Here is a 27,381-nt window from a genome sequence, read left to right as displayed (position 1 = left end):
TTATTTTTTTCTTTTCATATTTATACATATTGAAATCGAGATGACCAATTAAAAGTTTTTCAAGGTTTAAACAATAATTTATGATGGATCTCTTGGACGTACCTTTAATTCTACCGTTGTTACAATCTTATATAAACTTTTTCCCTAGATAAATACAATCCCTTATTATTTTCGACTTACTAAGGTCGGGATTTTAAAGTTCAGACTAAACGCACCCCATCCTTTCCTTGTGAATCTTTTCCCTTGCTAGTCGTCCCTGTCACTTCAAATGAACCCCCTCCTCTCCCTCCACAATCAAAACCCCTCTACTTGAACCCCTGCTCCCTCCCCCTCTCTCTCTGCTCCCCTCTTTCTCGAATTCTGCTCACTCTCTCCTGAAACCCTGCGCTCTCTGTATATCTCTCTTCCCCGTTCTAGCTGTTGAAGCCCTTCTATCTCTTTAAATTCGTCTCTCCCTGCTGCCTTCTGCCTTTTCTCTCTCTCTAAAAAGCCGCTCCCTCCCGCCTCTCTCTCTCTTCTGTTGGTGCTGAGGGACAAAATGGGGAAGAAACGGAAGTTGCCTTCCAAGTCTGCTTCTGCAGAAGACACAGAGGAACCCACAGAAAACAAGTATTCCTTTCCTATTTATTTTCATGTTATCATTTTTTTTTTGGGTTTTTCTTGGATTGTGAACTGTGGATTTTTCTTCTGAAAATATCAGGAGAGCAATAGTGAGAGCCGAAGTATCAAAGAGCAGCAATAATAAGACGAAGAAGAAGCAGAAGAAACCAAAGGGAAAAACTGGCAACAAAGAAGACCCCGACAAACCCAAGAAGCCACCCACTGCTTTCTTCTATTTTCTGTAAGCTTCTAATTTCTCTATTTTGTTTCTACTATGTGGTCATATATTCTTCAATGAATTTAAATGTTTGTTCTTATTTACTTGCACATATTGTTCAAAGGATCCGAATGTTTCTGATTATTTATAACTTTTTCAATTTCCTTTGGATTGTGCTGAAGAAATGGTTATTATTATTGCATTAACTGGAAAGATGGGTTGAGTGTGATAAACACTGGGAACACTATTCAGCTCTATCCTATGGGCAGTTAATTCCTTTTTCAGTATTATTTATTCCTAAAATTGGTTTGCCAGTGAAGTGAATGTTATAGCTAAAATAATTCAGCTCTCTAAGTATAATTTTTCAAGTTTATCAATTATTCCTTTGTTTCTTGAAGTTTAAAATGGTTGACAATAATGGATTTTACCGTTCTGAAGATTTTTAGACTATGAAATCGAAAATGAATCTGAACAATTAGATCTTTTGCATGTGATTTGTCTACACCCATACTCTGTGATACATCATGCTGCTTAGAACTCCGGAGTAGCATTGGGAATTTTTTTTTTTTCATAATATCAACTGGCGCATGGTTTTGATCGGTGTTCAAAAGCAGCCATGTGAAAAAGTCAAAACCTGACTTGAGTGGATAAGTGAAAACCAGTGATAAAATTCGCAAATTGTTTAAAACTTTTCAGCCTTCTTTTTGGAATGTACCTAAACATACGAAAAAAACCTTTCTCATTGTAATTTACAGTTTAGGATATGATTGTACTGCATCATGGGCATCTGTCATGAAATTGTTATCAAAGCATCAAATTTATGAACTTGATGTTATGAAGACTGAAACACCCTATGAGGTCAACTTTCAACAAAAAAAAAAAACACCCTATGAGGTCACTGTGTACTTTATTCCTGTTACAAGGTTTGCATATTTACCTTGTTTCCTATTAGTTTTGACATTGGCTTTGCTACTATTCTCCTATGACTAGGTTGGTGTCTTCTGATTGTTATAATTATGCGATACTCATCACCAAAAGCACACCTAGAGGATTGTCTAAATCTATTGATATTGCCACGGCTAACCTAAATGGAACTGCCCCGGCTGTAAGGGTTCTCATCTCTGGTTTTTGGATCTTCCAAAGTGCACTTTGAACTTAATGAGTAATGTCGACATTGTTTAAAATAACGGAGCATGGGACATTGGGGAGATTGAGCACAAAATCATAGATAGATTAATTGCGTAATGAAGAAACTACTTTCTTTGCATCCAATCCAAAACGTGAGGGCTCCAAAGCATGAACTGAAGCGAATGAGGTGCAACTTTGAGAGAACTCGTAAGCAAGCTTCAAAATACTCTCTCAAAGATTATGAGCAATCTGCGTTTCTGCTGAAGAACTCATTGTATGCCCTGGAAAAACAACGAAAGGAGTATATTTTTTTTTTGTGTGTGTGTATTTTATTTTATTTTATTTTTTTTGGGTGGTTGGGGGGGGGGATTAAGGGGGATAAAGTGTGTTTAAACAAGCCCTAACTGAACTCGCAACCTTTGCTATATGGCCCTGTATTCCAGAACTTTGAAATCTACGTTCTCCAAAGGCAAAAAACACATTAAATAGTAAAAAAAAGTTGACTTCATAAAGTCTAAAAGTTGGTCAACTTTGGGAAAGTCTCAACTTGTTTGAAAGTTAAGTTAACCCAACTTGAATGTTATTTTCAAGTTGAGCACTCGTTATCTCGACTTTAGTCATAAAAATCAAGTTTATTTGAACCTTTTGAGCCTCGATTTCAGCCTCAATTGCCAAAAATTGGGTGTACTTATTAACTCTTTTGCTCGTTGTCCTAGAGCTATGTTTAATGGTGGTGAGAGTTGGACATGCACCTCAAAAGATAAGCGAAGTTCATGGTTGACACAATAGTGTTGAAGTTTTGTCTGGCCTTAAAGGCTTCAAACTCTCCATGTGTACCTACATTATTTACAATAATAAAAGGCATGTTAAGAACAAAATGGCTTGTCGACACACAAGGTTCCAAAAATGCTAGTTGGCCCCAGGTCTGGCATGGCCTAGGGAGCCTAATGCCTAGATCTTCAGGGCACCTTGAGGTGACAAATTTTAAAGAATATGTATATATGTGCTGTGCAAAGGCACATATATGCAGATATCCGTTGATTTTTTTTTTTGGGTGCATTGATATGTATTCTAACTAACGTTTTTATGCAAATATAAATGCATGAATGTTGAAAAATGTTCAAAACTTCAAATCATTAAAAATTTAGTGAAAATCGTAATTAAGTTCATAGTGTATTAGTTTGCAACTTTCTGTACTCCATGATGGCATAATCCATACTTTTACAAATATGATTGTTATGCACATAGACTCCAAGCCTCCAATAAAAACAACACAAAATGATGCGATATAAGAGATAATATGCAATACAAAGAATGAGGAGATCTTCGATTCTTCCAATCGACAATTTAATCATCTTCATTCATCATCACAATCTTTATCGTCACTTGCATTCCCATATGAGTCTAGGCCATCTTCATGAGAATTATCCTCTTCAACATGTTGGTCATCTTTCTCAGTTTCTTCTGAATCTACTACCTCCTCCTCTATCTACCTCATTCTTTGTGAAGTACCAGCAACAAATGTTGCTTGAGTGGCTCTCCTAGAGTCAAAAGTTGGACTTGAAGCTTCCTCAAGCATACCCTAAGCAAAACCCTCCCCTTGGGTACCTACGTTCTAGGTGGGCCATTTTTTTAAACACTGTTGGCATAACTCATTCATATGCCATTTGATGAACCAAGACGGTGATGATAATTGCTTTCATATGTTGTACTGAAAACCCATATGCAGTACCTAGGTGTTTGAGGGAGGACACAGCTAATAAAAGGCTGAAAAAGAAATATATGTATATATTTCTAATCCCTCATCCCAATCTAACTCTTTCCCTTTTCGGATCGATAAAGGATAAAAATAAGAAGAAAAATAGGAAATGAAAAAAAAAAGAAGAAAAAAGAAAAAAGGGAAAAATGAAAAAAAAAAAAAAGGGAAAAGGAAAAAAGGAAAAAAAGAGAAAAAAAGAAAGAAAAAAAAGAGAAGAAAAAAAAAGATTTTTTTTGTTGTTGTTTGTTCTGCCCCTGCTCCTTCCTTTATCTGAGCTTACCTCTCAACGTTTTGTCCCACCCATTGTTTTATCTCTCTCTTCTCTCTGAAGGTTTTTTAACCCCCCTCCACCACCCCTCTCGTTTTTTTTTGTACTTTTCTCTCCCCTGCACCCCTCTCTCCTCTCTTCTCTTCCTCCCTTCTCGTCTTTTCTCCCTTGTTTCTTGATCCCCGTAGGCCTTCATCTTTTTGTCTCCCTTGCTTCCCTTTACACTCTTTCTTCACTAATCATTCAGCAGCATACCAGCATTTCGAAATCCCTTATCCCCTCTATGCCGCTCTATGGGTCACCCTCTGACGCAGCAAAGCAAGCTTCACTATATCTGGCGCAGCGAAGGAGGTCCCCAGCCGTAGGATAAGTAAGCTCCACTATCTCAAGTACAACGAAGAAAGTTCAACACCCTTTGGCTCAACCCTTCTTTCTGCACAGGCCTAGAGACTACCCCTGTATCGAGACCACCCTCTTGCCCTTTGGGACGCTATCCCAAATCTGCCCCCTCTCGCCCTTTTCTTAGCTTCTCTGCACAATTTCTCAATAACCAATCCATAAAGAAAAGCAAATAAATATAATTAAAGTACACACACACACACACACACACACACACACACAGAGAGAGAGAGAGAGAGAGAGAGAGAGAGAGAGAGAGAGAGAGAGAGAGAGAGATCAATTTAAGCAGCATGTATCATACTTTGTTTAATTTCAGCAGCATCATGTATCATACTCTGATAATTTTAGCAGCATGTAGCTCACCTTGATTATAAAAAGAATGCATCGAAATTCATATCATAGAGTATCAAAATAATTCACTGTTGCTCATCTCAGATATAACCTAAACTCCAAAGAAATTTCATAAATTGTTGAGGGAGAGCGCATATCAAGATTCAGAAAAAGAGCTCAAAAATCGCAAGAGAGAGATTCCAAAATGACGAATCGTACAAAAATCTCAGAAGAAATTCAAAGAAATTCCACAGAGAGATACACACGCACAAAAAGCAATTATCATATAACCAAAACCCAAAAAGAAAACGATTGACCTTATGAAATAAATATTGGTAACTACTGTGTGATAACCCCATGACCAAGATTTCTGAAAGCTTTCATAATTACTGATTTTATGTAAACTAAAATAACAACAACGAGCCAAATCAACCTATAACTTTACTGATTTTATGGAAACTGGAGTAACAAAGAAAGGGGCAAATTTGTTGCTCCGAGAGAGAGAGGTAACAAATTTGCTCGCAGAGTTTACCCACACGACTTGCTTGTAGAGAGAGAGAGCAGAGAAGGGAGGCTTGAAGGGGGACAAAGAAGAGAAGCTGAGTTAGCAGCGAAGGGATTTGGGGAAATGACCCGTAAACAATTACCCATCGTGCCCTGTAATTGATTTCTTAACTTTCCCACGCATAATAGTTTTCACGATATATGAGGAAATGGCGCGTAATCTATTTTTATTTCCGTTCTCTTTAGGTGTAGCCAAACATTGAAAATGTTAAATTTCCTTGTAATCTGTTTCCTTGTAATGGATTTTCAGGTATCTAAACAAGCCTTTAGTGTATTAATATCATATTATATCGAATATTAAATGTTTTTTATTTTTATTATCATATTTTATTGTAAATATTATAATAATAATATTATTATTTGAAATATTTATTGATGGAAAAAAGTTTATATAAGGTTGCAACCTCAAAAATCCGTCATAAACGGTTGTTTTGATGTTGGATAACTCTCTACTTGATCATCTCGATATCGAGATATATGAATATGAAAAGAAAAAAAGATTTCAAATCCTAGAAATAGTGTATCTTGCAACCCATTATCTGGACCATCCATTTTCAAAATTTTCATGTGTTATTAGATCTACTTGATTTTAATCATTTTTAGAGTTTGATGTTTTATAATTAGAGATGAAAATCGATTCTCAAACCATCCTAAGAATTTTTTTATACGAAAATTTTATTTACGATAAAATTTAGAGGTGCGCCTTAATTGGATTGTTTAAGGTTGCAACCTTATTGAAACCACGCCCTTTATTGATAATATCAATTTATATTTACTTAAATAAATATTTATTTTGACTCATCATCATCATCATCATAGCTTTTTCCCAATTAATTGGGGTCGGCTACATGAATCTCGGTCTACCATTATGTTCTATTAAGCCATACCCTCAGTGAGGCCATAAATCCCCATATATTTTCAGACTATTTTCAACCACATCCTTTTAAGCCTACCCTTTACCCTTTTCAGTCTTTCCACTTAAACTAACTCGCAGACCTAACAGGTGCTGTACTTGTTCGGTGTCACACATGGCAAGCCCACCTAAGCCTACTTTCTCTCATCTTATCTCCTATTGGTACCTCACCTAAATTCTCTCGAATGGATTCATTTCGAATTCTATCCCTTCTTGTCTTGCCACTCTTCCATTGCAATATCCTCATCTTTGCTACACTCATTCTATAGGTATATTGTTTTTTGTCCGGCCAATGTTCCGCCCCAGAAAGCAAAGCTGGTCTCACAACTGTCCTATAGAACTTGCCCTTCAGCTTCATTGGCATACGACAATCACATAAAATTTCAATTGCACATTTCCACTTCACCCACCCCGTTCTAATTCTATGTGCGACATTTTCCTCAATCTCTCCATTTTCTTGGGTTATCGACCCAAGATATCGAAAGCGCAGTCTTTTTTGTACTTTCTGGTCATAAAACCTAATTATTTCCTCGTCTCTACTCATTATTATTATTAAACTTACATTCCATATACTCTGTCTTAGTCTGGCTAATTTTAAAACTTGTCGGGCTAATTTTAAAACCTTTCGATTCTAGGGCATCCCTCCAAAGTTCTAACTTTGTGTTGACGTTGTTTCGAGTCTCATCAATCAAAATTATGTCATTTGTGAAGAACATGCCCCACGGTACTCATCTGGTAGGTACCTAGTTAAGTCGTCCATAATTAAGCCAAAGAGGTATGGGCTCATTGCTGACCCTTGATGTAGACTTATTGTCACTTAAAACTCACATGTCTCTCTATTAGTTATTTGTACACTAGTTAGCGTTCCGTCGTATATATCTCTCACCAAGTGGATTTATTGTCTAGAGACTCTTTTCTTTCAAATACCTGCCAAATCAAATCTCGGGATACTCTGTCATAAGCTTTCTCTAGATCAATAAAGACTATGTGGGGGTCTTTTACCTTCATCTTAAACATCTCAGTCAGTTGCTTAAGTAGGAAAATAGCCTTAGTTGTTAACTTTCCTGACATAAAACCAAATTAGTTTTCAAATATACTCGTTTCATGGCTTAGTCGTTGCTTAGTCACTCTCTCCTAGAGCTTCATAATATGGCTCATAAGCTTGATCCCTCGATAGTTCGCACAATTCTGTATGTCTCATTTGTTCTTGCAAATAGGTACCACAATACTTTTCCTTCATTCGTCTGGCATTTTCTTTGTTCTCAACACCTTGTTGAACAGTTTAGTTAGCCAGTCAGAGCCAATCTCCCCCATGCACTTCTAAAACTCTATTGGAATACCATTTGATTCTAAAGTCTTTCCTATCTTCATCCTTTTTGAAGCTTTTTTCACTTTTGACATCCTAATCCTGTGAATGTATTTATGACCCCCGCCCTCATTTGTACCAATAGTTCCTTCGATTGCTATGTTCCCATTGTGTTCGTCATTTAATAATTTTTGAAATAAACTCTCTTTCTTTCATTGACCTCATCATCCTTCATCATGACCATTTAATCCTTGCTCTTAATGCATTTAATATGATTTGGATCCCTACATTGTTTTTCTCTTATTTTTTCTAATTTGAAGACATATTTTCACCTTCTCTTGTTCCCAGTTTCTTATATAAATTATTATATGCCTAAAGTTTAGCTTTATGCACTATTTGTTTAGCGTTTTTCTTGGCATTTTAATATTTTTCTAAGTTTTGATCGTTTCTATTACATTGCCAAGTTTTATAACATGAACGTTAGTAATGGCCTTATGAACCTCATCAATCCCCCATCAAGTTTCCTTATCAGAGTTTCTTTTCCCTCTAGATTCTCTTAAAACTTATTTTGCCACTTTCTTGATGCAGTCAGCCATCTTATTCCATATTACATTGACATCATGTTCAGAGTTCCGTTTTCCTTCAACTATTTATCCTTAAATTAGTTTATGTTCTTATTATTTGAAGGGAAAATTTTGTATGGAACTCTAATTCCTCGTATTATTTCATGGTAGACTCTCATTCCGTTTTTCTCTCAAGCGGCATAAGAAAACCCCAAAAAATTTCACCAAACCCCTTCATCTCTTGTCTCCCTCTTTTATTGACTTTTGATCATAAAAATTAGCCCCAACAAATATTTTTATACCATTTCGGCCCAAAAACTTTTTTAATGGGTGGAAAGGGAAACGAGGGTTAAAAACGTTTTTGGGATGAAATGGTATAAAAAGATTTGTTGGGGCTAATTTTTATGGTCAAAAGTCAATAAAAGAGGGAGATAAGAGATGAGGGGGGGGGATTTTCTTATGCGGCTTGAAAGAAAAACAAAAAGAGGGTCTACCATGAAATAATATGAAGAATTAGGGTTCTATACAAAATTTTCCCTTATTTAAATTCCACCACCTAGCTATTGGCTACTCATTACGTTCACCCCTTCTCTTCCATATCTTTATGCTGACGTCCATAACCACGAGCCTATGTTGGGTAATCAAACTCTCTCCTAGGATAATCTTGCAGACTTTCTTAATTAGGAAGAGGTTTATCTGGCTTTTATGTGGTCCACTTTTATATGTTATTAAATGTTCATCTCTCTTTTTAAAGTACGTATTTGCTATTGCTAGGTCCTAAGCCATAACAAAATATAGAATAGTCGCACCTATCTCATTTCTTTCCCCAAACCCATATCCCCCATGTACCTCTTTATATCCTCTACTATCCTTCTCTACATGACCATTTAAGTCCCCTCCTAAAAAGGTTCTCTCTCTATGTGGTATTTTTGGACTTTTCTATCTTTATCCTCCTAAAATTGTCTCTTAATTCGATCATCTAGTCCTACTTGTGGTGCATAAGCACTACTTACGTTAATTAACTCTTCCCCTAATACATGTTTAATTAATAAGATCTTATCACCTATTTTTTGATGTCAACTATTTTATCTTTTAAATCTTTGTCTACTATTATACCTACGCCATTACTATTTTTATCCTTTCCTGTATACCAAAGTCTATACCCATCTATTTCTTTAGCTTTTTCTCCTTTCCATTTAGTTTCTTATAGACTGGCTATGTTTACTCTCCTTTCTCATTGTATCCACTAACTCCATATTCTTACCTGTAAGCGTTCCTACATTCCATGTGGCTAGACGAATCATATTATCTTGGACTAGCTTCCTTACCCGCACTTGTCCAGGATGTCGCGTGAACCCTTGCCTATTTTTCACCGCAACAGGGCGGTGCTGCGATGCGTCGCTTCTGGGGAACACCCTAGCTAACCCTTGCTCATTTCTTACAAATATTTACTATGACTAATAATATTATGTGGAATATATTTTATCGATGATATGTTACGCAGAATTTAGTAATTTCATTTAAGATATACGTATTCAGTAAAAAATGGTCTAATATATATTGGAATTATATTTATTTTTCACTTGCATATATTTTGAATTATATGTATTTCACCTTGGCCAGCCTCCTGCCGGTCATGTTGGTCCCAAGCAGCCAGCCTTAAACTTTACGACATCTTTTCATGAATCCTGAACCTATTAAGCAACCCAAAATAGTTGGGATAAGGCTCTGATGGTGATGATGATGTTATATTCTCTGCATAATTTAGTTCTTTCCTAAATCTCTCAAAGTACATAGGTTTAGTTGACCTTATCCTAAAATATGTCTATCCAGAAAAGATAGGATTTTGTTTTTGGTAAAATAGAAAGATATGCTACATCATGCCCTAAACTTCTCTATTTGAATGTCACATGTCTTACATCTACTTTAAATATAGGGTTCCCCTTTATTCTTGTGACGTGTCCACCCCTTACTTGTAGCTTAATAATATAGTATAGTTTTAAGTTAGAAATGATCATTCTTATTTTTTTTCTTATTTTGAACTTTATAATATGTCACTGAAGGTAAAGGACATTCTATGGGCTCTGTTGGTGATCTCTATCATCAAATATGTGCGTTTATCACTTCGAGTCACTTTAAGCCAACAAAATACTGCTTGTGGTTAGGGGTGGAGGATTTGGTTTTTTCATTTAAATCTTAATTAGTTTGATTTATTCATAAAAAAGTAAAACTATTTATTATCTTTGTCGTATTGTAGTATTTTTCCTTGAAATGGGAGTCTCTCTATATTTTCAGTATTATTTTTATTTTTTAGACTATATTTATTGTGTATAATCAATTGAAGTTGTCTTGAATTGAGTTAGATTTTGGTTCTCTCTTCATAGCCGGCCTGTTTACTTTGGTATAAAATTTTACATATGCCTTGTCAAACTTGATCCGAAAATTGTGGTTTCAGGCATGGATGATGTCTAACAAGAAGGTTGAATATTCAATAGCTCGGGACTTGTGTTGGGCTTTGTGGCCTTTAAAGCCAATGAGAGCATGTAATAATAATAAATATAGTAAGTTGTGCACTTTAGTAGGAGTGGATGTTGGTTGGCTGACCACAAAGGGCCACGCATGCCACATAATGGAACACCCCATATTTTTCCCATAAAAGTGGGAGTTTGTTACGGAAATTTTTTGCGTAGATTTAGTTGGTTACAAATTTGAATTGAATATGAATTAGGATCTTCCTTGACTTAGATTTTCTAAATTTATTAGAAGTTATTTCTATGTGAGTAAAGTGTTCAAATTTTATGAGACTATAGATGATCTAATCCTAGTCTTAGCTAAGAGTGGATATGGGTAAAAAATTTAGGGGATAAGTTTCTTAAGATTCCTCTCTAATCATTAGGGCTGATTTCAGGGCTGAATGGCTCTAATTTATTTTCTCTCACACCTAACAGATTACCTGGGGCTTCTAAGGTCAAATTGAATCTTAATTCAAGTTGGAGTACCTTAAGGCCTTGAGGCAAACATAAATGAGGTTCCTCCCCTCATTCTCTTCACCTTGATTTCAGACCTCTCTTTCTCTCTTCTCTTCTCTTCTCTTCTCTTCTCTCTCTCTCTCTCTTTCTCTCTCTCTCTCTCTCTCTCTCTCTCCTCCATGCCATCTCTCTCGCTCTCTAGCCTTCTCTCCACTCTATAAGGTGTCACTCACCATCCATAGGAGTCTAGGGTGGCATGCCCAACTTAGTTCTCCCAGTTATCGTCTTGTTAAGGGAGGTGCCACAGTGACATGCCCCAAATGCTGAAAAAAGGTTAGCAAATAATTTTTTAGCTTCTGCTATCAGCCCCGTAGTTTTGTGAAAGGATATTCCAGAGGTGTTTCTTAGTTCAAAGGATTCAACAGGACCTAAGGATCAAGTGCACCATTGTTTTGGTGCTCAGGAGTGGGGTGTACTAAGTCCTAAAGGGATAACAATAAGCAAAGGTCTTGTAAGTCTTTCTAGTTTTTTTATCAATTTATTGTTGGTCTGTGTTTTAAAAATCGTAATTGTATTAAGGGTAGTATTTAGATTGGGAATCCTACATGCATTAGGACTCCTACTTAGATTAGAATTCTTAATTGTATTAAAATTCACTAGTGGAATGCACATGCTTTGCATGTGCTCTTTAAGTTTTTCATAAAAGTACAAAATCTTTATATAATTCAAAGCAAAAATTGACAAATAAATACAAGTGGGACATTAAGGTTATTAACAATAAGAAGATTTCTAATCATATACTTAAATGGAAAGTATCCCAAAATCACGACTGTGAATCGATAAATAAAGTTGAAATTAAAATAAGATTGTGAACAAAATTGGTATAAAACATGTGCTTATGAAATTTTAATATATAATTGATGGTTTTAAAATCAGAGCTCCAGATCAGAATCGCTAGATCCAAATTGGGTACTAGTGGTGACCAATCCTTTTCACGGTTAAAACCATGAATCATTCCAGATCCCATGGAATTGACCAGATTTCTGGGATTACATTTTTTTTGACTGATTCTTAGGACTAGTTTCCCAAATGGCCTGTTTACTTGACCGATTCAGTTTTAAAACACTGGAGTGATTACATGCCTTAGCAAAAGCAATGTTTCTTCGCTCTAAATCGTATTTTAAATTCATGGGAAGTAAAAATTTTAAAAAGTGAGAGAAGGTTCCCACCATTTCAGAAAGTAGGGTGTGGGTGGTTGGGACCCCAAATGACCCACATACCTTCGGAGGCACCAGTAGCCTCCATGGCGACCAATTGTGAGAGGCTTCTACCCTAAAAATTACGGATTTCAAAAGAGGTTAGAGAAGGGAATTTGGTTTGTAGGATGACTGGTATATTGAGGATGTTTTGACGGGAGAAAGAAAAGATGACCCTCTTCTTATGAGGGAACTCAGGTTTCAATCTGGAGTTGGGGTGAGGAATGATGGAGGTTGAGGCCAAGCTCAGGGAAATAAAGGTGAGCTTGGCAAAGGAGAGGGATGACGGTTGAATTGAGGAGAAGGTGAGAAGGGATATGCCAAAGGAATAATACGAGGGGGAAGGAAAGCCTTGGAGAGACGGAAATTGGTGATGGTAGAGACTAAGTCTGGTGGGAGTGGAAGCAAGGTATTGCACCTGTTATGTTTTGGAGCATTGGGGAAAGATCGAGGTGAGGAGAAAGGAGTAGAGACATAAAATGGCTCATGGGCTGGGGGGATATGATTTCTTAAAAAGCGATGAACCTGGAATACTCATAGGAGGCACTACCACTATTTGGAAAGGAGGTGGTCGGGGCATTGAGTTTGGAGGAGGTTAGAAATTATGGTCCATAGTGGCTGGGATTAGGGGTGCTACCTTGGAGAGAACTAGTGATGAGGAGGGAGGAGTGTTTTTTTGGGGGAAAGGGGGGAGGGGCGTGGTGTGGGTTCTTAGTTAAAGAGAAGGTTTGCGAATAGGCTTTGGAACCGCCATAATGGGATTTGGTTCATCAATCTGAGGGTCAAGACGCATCAAAAGGGGTACGATAGGGATGTTTGGGTTGGGGTCATTAAGTGCGCATGGGAGGGTTTTAGGGCTATCATTGACATGTGTCTATGTCAGAGCCTGTGTAATAAATGTTTCCTTAGTTGCGGAATGATCTGGCTAGGCCGAGGACGTCTGTCTTTGAATGACGACACCCGTGTCAACTTGGAATGAAGGTGGCTCGTCGAGAAATAAAACCTCATCCTAAGGAGCCACATGGCATCCAAGCATATATTAGGTGGAGTTTGGACTACTATTACGAAAGATTTTGTAGATGCATGGAGAAGTGATAATGCGTGCTCCCCAGGATTCAAGTTCTTAACCTACATCATTGCCATTTTGACATTGGTCGCCTCGACCTCTGTGTGCAATGTTGGGAGAGATGAGGTAGCCAAGGAGGATGGCTTCAGAGGGAGATTGAAGAGAGTCTTGGAAACCTAAAAACGAAACTCATCAAATCGAACAACTGGAGGAAGGGATTGATCGTCATGTTTAGAGTCTTCTAGATGTTGTGGATGAGAAGAAGAAAGAGATTTGGGAATAGAAGAGGAATGCCATGATATTTAAGGGTGGCTGGTGGCTTGGGCCATTAATTGCCACAATTTTGGATGTTTTAGGTGGGAGAAGTGGTGGCTCTGTATTCGAGATAGGAGAAGGAACAGGAGTGGGACAAACCTTGGGGAGCCATCCATGTGTCCCATAAGGTTTACTACAATTATGGTGATTCTTATGGACCGCCTTGGTCCAATGGTGCTAGACTATGGTCCAACGTAGTTGGATGGTCCATTGGGAACAAGGGTGTAGGATTGCAGAGATGGTGATCCACAATGGCTAGAGACCTACAAAGGGGTTCAAGATCATGGGGTTACATAAGCCTTGGTCCGGGCGATTCTAAAGTAGTAATGGTAATGTTGGGAATGTAGGGGTTACTGTTTGCTATAGGATTTGGTTTGGAGTCAATATGTGGGATATCCTTAATTAGGGGTGGATGAGGGGTGTTGTGAGGTTTGAGCCATAGTTACTAGAATCTCTCCACCGACCTCGCCTTTTTGGTTCCGAAACCCGATTCCACGTTCCGTTACAGAATCTCCACGGAAACCGTTTTTCGGAACCAAGGAAACTCGATTCCTTAATTTCAGAATTTCAATTCGACACATATTCAGAAACCATTTTTCAGAACCAAGAAACCTTGATTCTTTAATTTCGGAATCTTGATTCAACACATCTTTAAAAACCATTTATCGAAACGAAGGAAACTCGATTTGTTAATTTCGGAATCTCGATCCAACACATCTTAGAAACTTGAACCCATTAATTGTGGGTAGACATTCTCAAATATATTGAATATGGATTCCAACGAGGATTAAATCTTGATTCCACATCAATTGGAATATAAATCTTCCGTCAAATGCTTCCAGTGGTTGTAGGGTTTCATTATTTTACTTGTGCCACCCTAGATGGCCTCTACTTTAAATTTAAAATATAACTGGTAAATACAACACATACAATTAAAAGTAAAACCATGGCGTAGACATAATCCTATTTTGTCTTTTTAATAATGAAGTCAAAATAACAATTTAGAAATACTTGTCTTTTGTATATAATGACTGTAAGTTCAATAGTCAACACAATCACTTTAAAATTTAAGAAACCTTTTAATAAGAGACATCCAATATAGGTTCTAAAGTTGATGAGACTCAAGATGCGCTTGTTGCTTCCTTCTCCATAAAAATGAAAGCTCGATTCCTGTTAGGGGTCGTCAAACCCATTCCATAGTCAATATTATTGTAAATCTCAATCTCAAATTGGCATGGATCTCTGATCAATATACTTCAAAAACTTGATTCCAAATGTGTTTTTTTTTTTATAACTGTTAACAATTGTATTGATAAAAAATGAAATATACAAGAGATGAAGTATAATCCAAGAGTGCCTAACACCTTGGACTCTTGGTAAAAAGAATTGGTCAACAAACCATATGCAAAATGGGGTTATAAGATTATCCCCTTACAAAGTATACTGTAGATGTACAAGAAAGATGCAAACAAGGCCGTAAGAGTAAGTCCAGAAGTCCAGAAGGGGTTCAAGTAAAGTGCAAGCTTTGTGCCCATTCCAAAAACGAACCGCTGTAGTGTCAAATCTTTAGCGCAGGACATGGCTCCGTCCTTAGCTAGTAGATCGGCGAACCCCGTTCGACGTCCTTGAGATAAGCGTCCATGAGATTGGCGTATCCTGCAAAGATGTTCAATTTCATCATAAATGGGCACGAGGTACCAAGGGGGAGAAGCTGATTTGGAAGCCCAAGAGAGAATGTTCCTAGCGTCACCCTCCACTAAGAGAGTCTGTCCCCAAGACTGATCGAAGCTCTATAAGCCTCTAAGGAGAGCCATTGATTCGGCGAACTGCGAATCGTGGACACCATGGTATTCGTAATAGGAGAAGTGGACGTTTTGAAGATGATCTCTAAAGACCCCTCCCGCACTTGTGTGGCCAGGATTGCCTAAGCGCAACCGTCAAAATTAAGTTTGATTGCTCCTGGGGAGGAGCAATCCAAGCTGATTTAACTTTGTTTTTCTTCGGGTCATGGAATAAAATATGCTCCCAATTCCGACTAAAAGAGTCCATAGGAATGCCCTTGAACCAGAGGTGGTTTACCGCCCAGAAGGTTACTAAGGATGTAACCTTCAAGAAGAGCGAAGGACCAGAGAAAACCGGTCCCCAAAAAATACGCCCATTTCTTTCTTTGCTAATGGTCCCGATTGTTGCTGCCAAAGTTGCTTTCCAAAGGATTCTACCCGCCTTCGGCCAATGTGCTGCCAGATTCAAAGCGAAGAGGTCTTTTACCGTTGGAGGTAAGACCCAAAACACCCCAAACAGTTGTAGAACTCGACTCCAAATCTCATGAGCCACGTTATAGTGCAGAAATAGGTGATTATTGGATTCCTCTTGGCACAAACACATGATGCACCCATTAGGGATAGGAATTCCTTTCCTTTGTAGGTGATCCACTGTGAGTGTGATCCAGTTAAATGTTTGCACCTTTGGAGGTGCAATGGTCCGCCAAACTTGTGCAAGGATAGAAGTAGGGTTGAGGGGGAAAGTGGGGGGTTGTATGAGCCACCTGTAGAAGGATGTCACAGTAAAGTCCCCTGAAGGGGCAAGGGACCACACCAACTTGTCCCTTCCCTGGACCAGGATGAAAGTGTTGTAGAGTAGAGACGATAGGGAGAGGAATTGATGAGACAAGTTTCTTATAAACGAAGGCTGTCAGCTTCTTTTGACTCCTTCGACTTTGAACTCATCCTCCACAGTTGCGTCTCTATTCACCGCAACTGAGAACAACGAAGGATAGATTTCCTGAGGGCATGACCTATCCATAAGTCAGTCCAAAATCTCACTCTAGTTCCATCTCTGGGACAGAATCTAATTTGTTTCTTGAATAATTCGAGAGATGCGATTAGGGACCTCCACACCCCTGAAGCATTAGACCAAGGTCTGGTCTTAGGGACCCAAGACTGGACTGGAATATTGTACTTGTACCGAAGGACCTGAGCCCAAAGAGATTCAGATTGGGTGGCCAAACGCCACCACCATTTTCCTAAAAGGGCGATGTTATGTTTTCTCAAGTTTCTAATTCCCATCCCCCCCTTGATTTTTGGGTAACAGAACCTTGTACCAGGAGATGAGATGAAATTTGCTTTTATCAGCTTGTCCCGACCAGTGGAAGTTCCTCATGAGCTGATCAAGGCGGTTAGCCATCGAGGCCGGTATTTGAGAAAGGGATATCATATATACCAGTGCATTGTTTAGAGTTGCTTTGATAAGGGTGGTTCTACCTGCTTGAGACAGATACCTCCCTTTCCAACGAGCCAACCTTCTGTCAACCTTATCTATAACGTGGGACCAGTGGTTCTTTTTGGGTTTTCCAAGTCCTAAGGGGAGGCCCAAGTATGAGGTTGGGAGGTCCTCTGCCTTGCATTCCCATTAAGGAATAAGGTCTCTGATAAGGTTGGTGGTAATAGCGATGCCCATCATTTTTTATTTCTCCATGTTGACCTTGAATCCAGTGGCCCTCTAGAAACACTTAAAGGTAGATTCTGAGGTTTTCCACCTCCGAAGGAGAGGCGTCAAGGAAGAACAAGGTGTCGTCTGCATATTGCAGGTGCAACACAGTGGGCTTTCTTCTCGATGATCCAAAGGCATAAAGAAGATTAGCATGGTAAAGTCGACCGAGGGATCGGCTAAAAACCTCGGCTGAGGCAGCGAAAAGGAAGGGGGAAAGCGGATCCCCTTGCCGCAGGCCTCTCGAGGACTCGAAATACCCTTTGGGGGTACCATTGATAAGGATAGAGAAACTTGGGTGAGAAAAACACCCTTCATCCACTTTCGCCAGTGGTCTCGAAAGCTCATACGGGCCATAGTCTCATTCAAAACCGACCAGTCGACATGGTCATAGGCCTTCTCCCAGTCAATCTTAAAAATGAAACCGGGTTTTTTGGCTAAGTGTCTCGAATGAATGCATTCGTTTGCTATCAAGACCCCATCAAGGATTTGTCTATTATTGATAAAGGCTGTCTGCGAGGGGGAGATGTATGAAGGCAGGACCTGCTGAAGACAAGATGCCAGGACCTTAGAAAGAATTTTATAGGAGGAGTTGAGCAAACTTATGGGACGAAAGTCCTTAAGTTCCTCTGCCCCTTCGACCTTAGGGTCCAGGGCAATGAAAGTAGTGTTGATGGATTTGTTGAGAATCCCTCGTTGAAAAAACTCAGTGAAGAAGCTCAAAAAATCCGATCGAAAAGTCTCCCAAAAAGTCATAAAGTGGGCCACTGGAAACCTGTCAGGCCTGGGAGCTTTGTCTTTAGCAAGATCATCCAAAGCTTTAAGAATTTACTCTTTGAGGAAAGGATGCTCTAACCACAAGGCTTGTTCATCAGAGAGGGTCAAGAAATCTAGGTCAGCCATAGAAGGTTTAAGGCCAGAGGGAGCAGTGTAAAGGTTTTGGAAATAAGAGATGATTGCAGATTCAATCTCTGCCGGTTGTTCCAGGAAATAGTTGTTAACTTTGACGGTCGAGATTGTATTGTCTCTCCTACGACAATTAGTAATTCTGTGGAAGCAACGGGTATTGTGGTCGCCTGTTTTAAGCCAGTTGACCCTAGACCTTTGGTACTAATAAACCTCTTCCTTTTTCAGCGTGGAGAGGTAATTAAGTTTAGATTGGGTTCTGAGGTTCGTTTCAAGGAGAGACAGGGGACGGGATTCTTCTAGGCTATCCAGCTCTTGGAAGGTCTTAAGGAGTTCAGCCTTGATTAGTTTAAAATTCCTTGGAACAGACCTACTCCAGGACTTGAGAGCAGCCTTGAGGAGTTGAATTTTCGACTATAGTCTGAACCCTGCTCTACCGCTGACCTGGGCAGAGAAGGAAGTCCATCAGGTAGGGATCAAAGTGGAGTGGGACTTTTCTTCCATCCAGGCCAATAGGATGGGGCAATGATCAGAGATAGGTTTAGGCAGGGTGACAACGTGAGAACTAGGGAAATTTTCTTCCCAGTCAAGGGAAAAGAAAAACCTATCCAGTTTGGAAAGAGAAGGTTGGGAAGAGTGGCTGGACCAGGTAAACCTATTGCCTTGGAGGGGGATGTCAAGCAAGTCGTTCCTGGTGATAAAAGTCAGAAAAGCCTACCATCCCCTGAGAGATATCTGAGGTGGAGTTACGTTTGTAAGACCACAGGGTGGTATTAAAGTCCCCACCCAGGCACCAGATAGGATGGGGGAGAGACGCAACATAGTCTAATTCGGATCAGAGCCGCGGTCTATTAGTCAAAGAGCAGGGGCCATAAATGGCCGTGAATTTCCATGCCAGGCCATCAGAGACTCTGGACAACAGAATGGTTACTGAGAGCTCCCCAACATGGGAGGAGACGAGGGTGTGATCAGTGGGTTCCCAAATAACCCAGATTCCCCAAGAAGCACCTATTGCGGGTAGAGCTACCCATTGGCAAGGTCGTCTACCCCAAATCTGACGGACTTGGAGTAGGGAGGGCTCAATGCTCTTTGTTTCAGTAATGTCTAAAATGGGGGCAGTGTTTGGAGGACAAGTCCTTAATGTCGTTCCTTTTCTTAGGGTGACCCAGGCCTCTGATATTCCAAGAGACAATCTTCATGGAGACGAGGAAGAGTTGAGGAGAAAGGCTATTCTGAGAGAACGCCTCAAAGAGGTGTGAAGAGAGGAAGGGACCCCTCGGCAGAGGACTGGCCCTGGAGAGACAAGGAAGAGAAGAGGTTCAGGAGCTCCCTCTTTCCTTTGAAATCCACCTCCATATGGCTATGGGACCGGGCAAGCATGAAGCGGTGCGTCGGTCCTTCAGGGCCATCGTGCTGGAAACCCATCACACGGTAGATCTCTTTCATCTTTGTTAAGTCTCGGTCTGGCCCATCCCTGTCGAGCCCCTCATGAGCTAGGTCCACCAAGGGGAGAGATATGGGCGTTGCGACTGCAACAACTGGGGTAGAGAGCCCGTCCTCGTCGACCCCCCCATCCACGTCCCTGGGCGAAGGGGGAGAGATGGGCTCCTCAGAAGCACCCTGGTCTTTCTCTTGCTGTAAGGTTAAAGAGGGGGGGGGAGATAGAGGGGTAGAGGTCCTGGGGGAGAGGAGGGAGCACACTAAGAGGAGGGGGGGAGGGGTCCTTGACAAAGGAGGAGGATGGAGGGAAGGAAGGAGAACGGGGTAACGTGGAAGACACGATGGTTAGAGAGAGAGAGGAAGGAAGGGGGGAGACAGGAGGAGAGTGGAGGAAGGATGCTTGTTGAAACCCAGGAAGGGCGGGGGGCCATAGGTAGGGGAAAGAGGGGGAGAGTGGAAAGGGAACAGATGAGGAGAGGAGGGCGGGGGGGAGGTAAGAAGGTGGGAGCTAGAAACAAAGTGGTGAGAGAGACGACAAGGCGCAAGACAGTGGTGGGAGGAATGCACCCAATGAACCCTAACAATACTAGGGATAAGGCCAGAGAAAGGGGGCAAGGGCACGCGAGGGGGAGAATGGCGAGCGCGAGCAGGCGAAAAAGGTAACTAGGGGGGAGAGAGAGTGGAGAAAAGAGGAGGAAGAAGAGATGAAGTCGTACCACCATCATCCTGAGGAAGCCACGCGGTGCTCCAGAGAAGAGAGGGGGCAGAGATGCGCGGCTCGAGGCCATTGAAAACGACACTTAGCGGCGGAGAGGAGACGAGAGGATGGACAACCGAGAGGACAGGGGGGGTGGTCTCTAAAAGGCCCAGGGGAGAGCGAAGGACAGGAGGTGGAGATGCCGATATGCGGGGGAGAAATGCATCGACATGTCAACCGATAGAGGGGACGGTATGCTTGTTGGAGCAGGAAGAGTCGTGGTGGTTACCTTTGATGATGTGTCAGAAGACCCTGAAATGACTCCAGGAGGGGAACCCCGCACAAACGGGGGAAGGGGGCACGGGTGAAGAACAAGGGTAGTCGAAGAGGCGGAAGGGATGATAGGGTCGGGTACAAGGGGGGGGGGGGGCGGGTCATAAGCAAGCAGATGAGAGAGGGACGGATCTGTCGGGCTGTCCTCGATAAACAAAGGAGGGCCCAGAGCCCAAAAGGGGAGATATCAAGGGTGAGGGAAGAGGCCACATCACAAGGAGGAAGGGACGAGGATGGGGTAGGTGAGGGAAGGATAGAGGGATGAGGAGAGGGTGACAGGTGGCACGGGATGGTAGAGGCCGATGGCGCTGACAGAGGAGCATCAGGACAAGTCGGTGGGCTGGAAGGTGGGGTAGGTGAGGGAAAGACAGAGGGATGAGGAGAGTGTGACAAGTGGCACGGGGCGGTAAAGGCCGACGAGGCTGACAGAGGAGCGTCAGGACATGTCGGTGGGCTGGAGGGAGGTTCCTGCGACGCGTGGGCAGGAGGAGCAGCGGAAACAGACAGCATGGCAGGGAGCGGCTCAGGTGGTTGCCACACGTTTGGCTGGAGAGGATGGAGTGAGGGTGGTTGCAGAGGAGGGGGGGGGGGGGGGGGACGGGGAGGGGATTTCAAAAAAGATGGACCCGGGTCCAAGGGAGAGCCCGAGATGGTTGGTGACCCACCCCGGGTCTCCTTTTTGGGTGGACGATACAGAGGGGAGGACGGGACGAGGGGGGCCTGCATTGGGCACTTCGGGTCGAGAGGGAAATATGTTTGAATCACGATTTGACATAGCAACATATCTCTATTCCATAGATGTCGAAAACTCGATTCCGCATATTAATGAATCTTGACTCCTGGAGTGTCGATTCCAAGGAGGATAAAATCTCGATTCCATATGTGGATGAAACTTGGATCTATTTCGGTCGAAACACGATGCTAAAAAACTAGGAATCTCATTCCTAGTGAGTTCCTATTGTACAGACAATGATTCCTAAGACATGAATCTTCTAGCCGGCATTGATTCTGTGATTCCGGTTCCTAAAACGATTCGGGTTCTCAGGCATTTCCAACAATTATGCTTTGAGCTGATTCGAATAATATTGGTAGAGTGGGGGATGATGAATGGGGGTTTGAGGCACGGGAAACTTGGAGGAAGGTTGTTGTAGGATTCTGAGGGTAGGTTGGGATATCGTGGTTCCATTTGGTGGTCTAATAATTTTGAGTATTTATTGTAAAGCTATGGAGGTGGAATATTGGGTAGGCTAGAGTTATGAGGAAAATTTATGGTTGCAGAGTTAGGTGAAATGGCCAACAAGGAGGTTGGATTGTGTTGATGATGAATCGGATGTTTTCGGATTGGTACCAAGGGGTAGTGGTTTGTGGCTTGCAAAAGGTTGAGGCTGAGGTAACTCGAGTGGAGTGCCGATGAAGTGCCAAGGGGATGAGGTGTGTGTGGCATTGTTGCTAGCCAGGAGAGGAGAGATGTCTCTCCCCATGAAGGGGTGGCGAAGTGATATTCCAAAGGAGAAAGAGTTGGGCCTTGAAGTGGGATAGCAAGAGGCACTGTAGTGTTCGTACGAGATGGAATTGGCTGAGTTACAACCAGAGTTCTGGAGTGGAAACAAATGAGCTGTTACTTAGTGCTTCCTTGAATTAGTGATCCCTTAGATTTCAATCTCTTGCTGGTTGTCATTATAGGTTTTCTAAAGTTTGTTGAATTAGGCCTCAAATATGAGCCTAAAGTTTGAAAATGGTCAGTTTTGAAATTTTATGGTTCCTTAGGATGATATGATTTTAGGGGTATATTTTTGATGAAGATTAGTGTTTCCTATATTTAAGTCATGAGAAATGATGCTTGCTAGCAATTTTATGAGTTTTGCATCTCTCTGTAACTCTGCTCTCTGAAAACCTATTTGTTTTTCTCTTTTGCTTCTTTCCTAGTTTGGTATCATAGACACAGTCATGTTTCGTTGATTCATGCGTTGTGATTCATGGTCGCTGCATACGGAAGAAAAATGCATCCACATTCTTCAAGGTATTTGAGCGAGAATCTAGTCACATAGGATGATGATCATTTGCCTTAATCAGGGTATTGTAGGGGATAATTTCAGATAACCAAATTATTTAAGAGTTCCAATGAATGATTAGAGTAATTGATAACATTGGTGACACATCAAGATCAATGAGAATAATTTCCATCGCAACAGGTCATCTACCTTGGAAATTGAAGGCCACTCCAGGAACGTAATTCGTTGGGCCTCTGGCACTGTTACATAACTCTGGCCCCTCACGCATATTTTTGAAGAAATCTCTCACTTGTGTTCGGGTCTCACAGTCTCATGATGACATGTCTCACATGAAAGCAATTCCCACGCAGATTCCCTCACTAAACAAGAAGCTTCAAGTTTAGGGGACTGAATGTTTTTTGTAGCCTCAGTCCCCCCTAGTGTGATCGAATCACCTAAGTCTTTTTCTTTTCTTGGCTTTTCAAGTCTGTAATTAGATCTCGAAATTTTGGGATGCAATAGTGTACCCTCTCTTTTTTCAATACAAAGTTAACATTCTCAAAAAAATGAAACGAGAATAATTTCTACCTTGAACTCCAATTTAAGGGAGTTTGTGGGTCACGCTTTTCGATTGGCAATCACCTCAAGTATAAGTTTGCTGAACTTAATATTTACTATATATATATATATATATATATATATATATATATATATATCTATTTAAATACGCCTAGAGTTGGGCAAGGTGGCATACTCTAGGTGGGTCCAGCTTGGCACCCGTCTAGGCGTCCAAGGAGCCTGCCTAGGCAGCATAAAAGATGGGCACCTAGGTGCTGCCTTGACGAATCCGCCATGAGGGAAATGTGTAAAATTATGATTTTACCCGCCTAAAAAGGGGGAAAAGGGTTTTGGGAACCGTTCTTGTCCCTTAAAACATTTTTAGTTAAGTTTAGAGCGATAAACAACTTGAGAAAAACTAGATTTGAAGATTTGTTGAGAGATTGAATTATTTTTGACCTCGAATAGTCACGAAATTAAAGGATACTCATCCCCAATCTTTTTGAGGCTTTTAGTCTTTGTAAAGAAGGAGACTTGGGAACCCAAGCATTTTGGTTTGGCCCGATATCAAATCCACTTTAACAAGGTTGGTATATTTCAATCGTTTTTATTAGGTTTGTCATCGAGTCCTATGAGAGCTAATAGATCCCAAACTCAGAGAAAGGGGAAGGAAGTGGCCCAGGAAAAGGGGAAGGGGAAGAAGAAGGCACAGATGAAGAGGAGGACGATCTTGGAGGAAGAGGAGGATGTAGACTTAGAGGACACAAGGGAAGAATGTTTTTATGTGGAGGAGGAGGATGACTCTGATGATGGCTTCTCATAATCATCAGATTCATGTGGACTGCATTCTGGACGTCGACCTCATGTTGCTAGTGATGATGAAACTCAAGCTCATAATTGAGTTCATCATATTTATGGGGCGAAGAAGATTTTTGGTAGTTTATGGCCTTAGATGGTCTGATGCGACTTTGTTTTAATGACTTTTGAGTGTCTTTTGTGACTTGTCATTTGTGAGATTTAAAGGACACCTCAAGTTGATTTTGTCTTTTAATGTTGCTTTTGAGTAATAATTATTTCACTTACAGCCTAAAGTTGTAAATTTTTATGTTTGATCTGTGCTTCCAGCATCTTAACAATATATTATATGCAAAACTTACCTATTAAATAAAAAAACGAAAATTCTATATACAATAAAATGGGGGGAAGTGTGGGGGGTCCAACTTTTTAAAAAAGTTAACACAAGCTGCCTTTGTGTTTTAACAATAGCTCCTTATCCCTCTCTCCCTTCCACCACCTAAAGAGGTTAGAATTTCTCCTCACAAACTTTTAATAAAGAATATTTCTTCTTATGTATAGGATTAGGATATTTCTAATTTTCTTGTTTTCTTTTTTTATTGTCATGTAATTCACGGAATACTTTAATACGGTAAATTATTTAGGTACAATTTAAATGTTGTTCACAAGACACAAGTGCTTTTTGGCATGGTTAATCCCTTGTCTCGCACTAGGAGAGGACTTTCCCATCTCGAATTCCATTAATATCTCAAAGTCTTCTGTTCGAAATTCAAAAGAGGCAACATAATATGCTATCCTTGACATGTTCTCCTCTGTCTCAGAGAATTATATTAAATCTAGGCTATTAAATAGGCGAACATCTATTTGTTGAAGCAGTCTTATGAATTGTTTAGCTGTGGTGCCTTTTGACACATGAGACTGGCAAGTTGTATTCTTGGTTAACGGGCGATGAATGGGTGTCTATGCCATAGTCATCTCCAAAGTGCTGTAGTTATCTGCAAATTAGACACCTGATATTGTAATTTAGCTGATCTAGTTGCTCTATGTGTATACTGTATTTAATTGAGATACGTTTATGCCCTCTGAGCGGAGTTTTACTTCACTCAAAGCTGTTGGTTTTTGCATTTTGAAGACCAATTTTGTTGAGTTTTGAAGGTTAGATTTCAAGAAAGGCTATCAAGAGCAGAATCCACATGTCAAATCAATGCGAGATGTATGTAATAGCTATATCAACATTTTTCATTCATTTTAGTTTCTTGTCTTTTTCAATTTTGAATTATTTGTAGATGTATATTTTTGTTGCTTATCATGTTCATTACTCTGCATTTTTTCGTGTTTCAGATTGGCAAAGCGTGTGGAGTGAAATGGAAAGCCATGTCATATGAGGTTTGTGTATCCCTAGAGTCAGTAGTTAGTTCTTTATTTTCTGAAGTCTATATTCATTGGCTTAGGGCAATCAATGCTGGTTCACGAATTTGTGACTTGGATATATGAGATAAGACATTTGCTTTGTGGATGTGTAGCTTTTCAGCTTAATTTGACATATAAAAGATTAATTTTTGATTGGCCTTGTTGACCATGTGTTGGAACATGGATGTGGTACCAACTACTAGTTCAGTCAAGATTCTAGCAGTGTGAAGAGGAAAGAAACAATTAGACCTAAAATTTATTGTTAAGCAGTTCTGAAATTGTAGTATAATAAATGAAGAAAAGTACTATATGATCCTTAGGTCATAACCATGATACTATCTATTGATATGATGGACAGTTATGGAGAGAGTGGGACCCCCTTGAACAAAACAAAATCTCATTCATGGGTTTCATCTTATCTACATTACAATCCATTGTTCCAATGGATGCTGAGGACATAATAACATTGGTTTTTTCCATTATGGTGAAGTTTTTTGTTTTCTTCTACACCTGATTTCATGCCACACGACTTCAGCTTGCAAGTTTCATGGGAACCAAATGACTTGTCAACTGGGGTCTGAGGGAGCTTGCATTTTGAATGCAAGTTACTAAGAGATTTGTATCTACTAAATTGAAGTCATTAGTATTGCCCTATGTGTTGCCTTTGGGAAACTTGATCCTTAGGGAGTATGGCCACTATGTAACCAAATCAATAGAGAAGGCTAGAGGCATTCGCTTAGATCCAGATGCGAAACCCTGGTATTTTTGGTTGTGGCTTATATGGGGGTGACTATACTAGAAGCCATAATTAGAGGCACTAGTTCAGAACTAATTTAAGCTAGGAAGAATTTGGTCAAATGAATACTTGTCCTGGCTCAGGTTGACAGGTACTAATGATTGATGTGACAATTATCTAGTTATCGTTGCACATTAGAAGGCCATGGTTCTGATGATATGACATCGATAAATAATCACCATCACTACTTAGTGATATGTTTTTACCCTACTTATGGTATTCTCCTGTCTTTGGTAGACATGATGATGCAAGAACTTATCTTGAGTTTAAGAAACATCACATTGTCTTTCTTGATATTGGCTCAAACTAGTTTACAGAATTCGCTTGCATATTGGTAATTGGAATGTACTTGGTTTCTTCATCGTACATGGAAATCTGCAGTCACTCGACTCCAAAAAGCTAACTCCATTTCTTGATTTTGGGTCAGGAAAAGGTTGAGTACTATGATATAGCAACAGAAAAACGTGCAGAGTTTGAAAAAGCAATGGCCGCATATGTGGAGAGAAGGGTAAATGCATCTATTTTTTCCATTCAACCTATTTATCCTCAGATTTTGTGCTCAACCACTACTTCTAACTTGTAGGAAAGTGGTGAATATGATGAAGACTGATCTCCCTCAAAGTAAACGGAGACTGATGGTGTAACTAACTTATTCATCAAGTACTTCAACTTTCCTGGGTTGGTAGAAGTGTTGCACTTTATCAGCTTCATCATCACCTTGTTCAATACATACTTAGTTGTACTTTGTCATTGTTGTCTTTCTAATTCTATCTGAAATGTATATTCTTGCATGGGAATCCTCTTGAGGGAAAATGACCATGAGATTGACTGTTGCTGACCATATCCCTGTTCTATCATTCTAATTTTTGTGGGTTCGAAGTGTGGTGTTTTAGTGCTCAGAGAGAGAGAGAGAGAGAGAGAGAGAGAGAGAGAGAGTTCTTTGGTTTTGTTACTTTAAAATTAGTCATGGAGAGAGGGATTTAAGGGGTTGGCTTGGTTGTTTTAAATTAGTCATAGGTTTCCAAAGAGGGTGGATTTGGTTTTTTTCACTCCTGGTAGGTAAACATTTAACGATTTTTTGGATTCCTTGGAAGTTGTTAGTCACTAAGTTTATTGAAGGAGTAGTAGTCTGTCGTCTGACGCATGTGACATCCATTATGGAGATGGATGCTAGGAAATAGTAGTCCCACAAAAATTCTAAAATGAAAGTGTTAAAAAGTGTCAAATTTTCATTTTCTGAAAATATGAATCCAAAGTCCATCTTTAAAATAGAATTTGGAAAGAGGATTCATTTAAGTAGGTCAGCCAACTTATAG

At 40.2% G+C, this 27,381-nt stretch overlaps 1 protein-coding gene across 1 annotated transcript; it reads left to right on the top strand.

The window, feature by feature from the left end:
* The first annotated feature begins 173 nt into the window (after nucleotides 1–173).
* Nucleotides 174–26,944, top strand: LOC18437231 (HMG-box (high mobility group) DNA-binding family protein). Its single transcript, XM_006847448.4, has 6 exons — nucleotides 174–609; nucleotides 701–841; nucleotides 25,015–25,072; nucleotides 25,201–25,245; nucleotides 26,493–26,573; nucleotides 26,649–26,944. The coding sequence occupies exons 1-6, from the start codon at nucleotides 539–541 to the stop codon at nucleotides 26,673–26,675; spliced, it is 423 nt and encodes a 140-aa protein (XP_006847511.1). The 5' UTR covers nucleotides 174–538; the 3' UTR covers nucleotides 26,676–26,944.
* Nucleotides 26,945–27,381: the final 437 nt, after the last annotated feature.

This window comes from Amborella trichopoda, chromosome 3, assembly GCF_054954075.1.
Source record: "Amborella trichopoda isolate Santa Cruz 75 chromosome 3, AtrichopodaSantaCruz75HAP2 v2.0, whole genome shotgun sequence".
Taxonomy (NCBI): Eukaryota; Viridiplantae; Streptophyta; class Magnoliopsida; order Amborellales; family Amborellaceae; genus Amborella; species Amborella trichopoda.
Note: the sequence above shows the minus strand (reverse complement) of the source record. Positions and strands in the feature narration are given on the sequence as shown.

Coding starts and splice junctions, on each gene's coding strand:
- LOC18437231 (XM_006847448.4), top strand. CDS start 539: ATGGGGAAGAAACGGAAGTTGCCTTCCAAGTCTGCTTCTGCAGAAGAC. Junction 610..700: donor GAGGAACCCACAGAAAACAA/GTATTCCTTTCC, acceptor TGAAAATATCAG/GAGAGCAATAGTGAGAGCCG. Junction 25,246..26,492: donor GGAAAGCCATGTCATATGAG/GTTTGTGTATCC, acceptor ATTTTGGGTCAG/GAAAAGGTTGAGTACTATGA.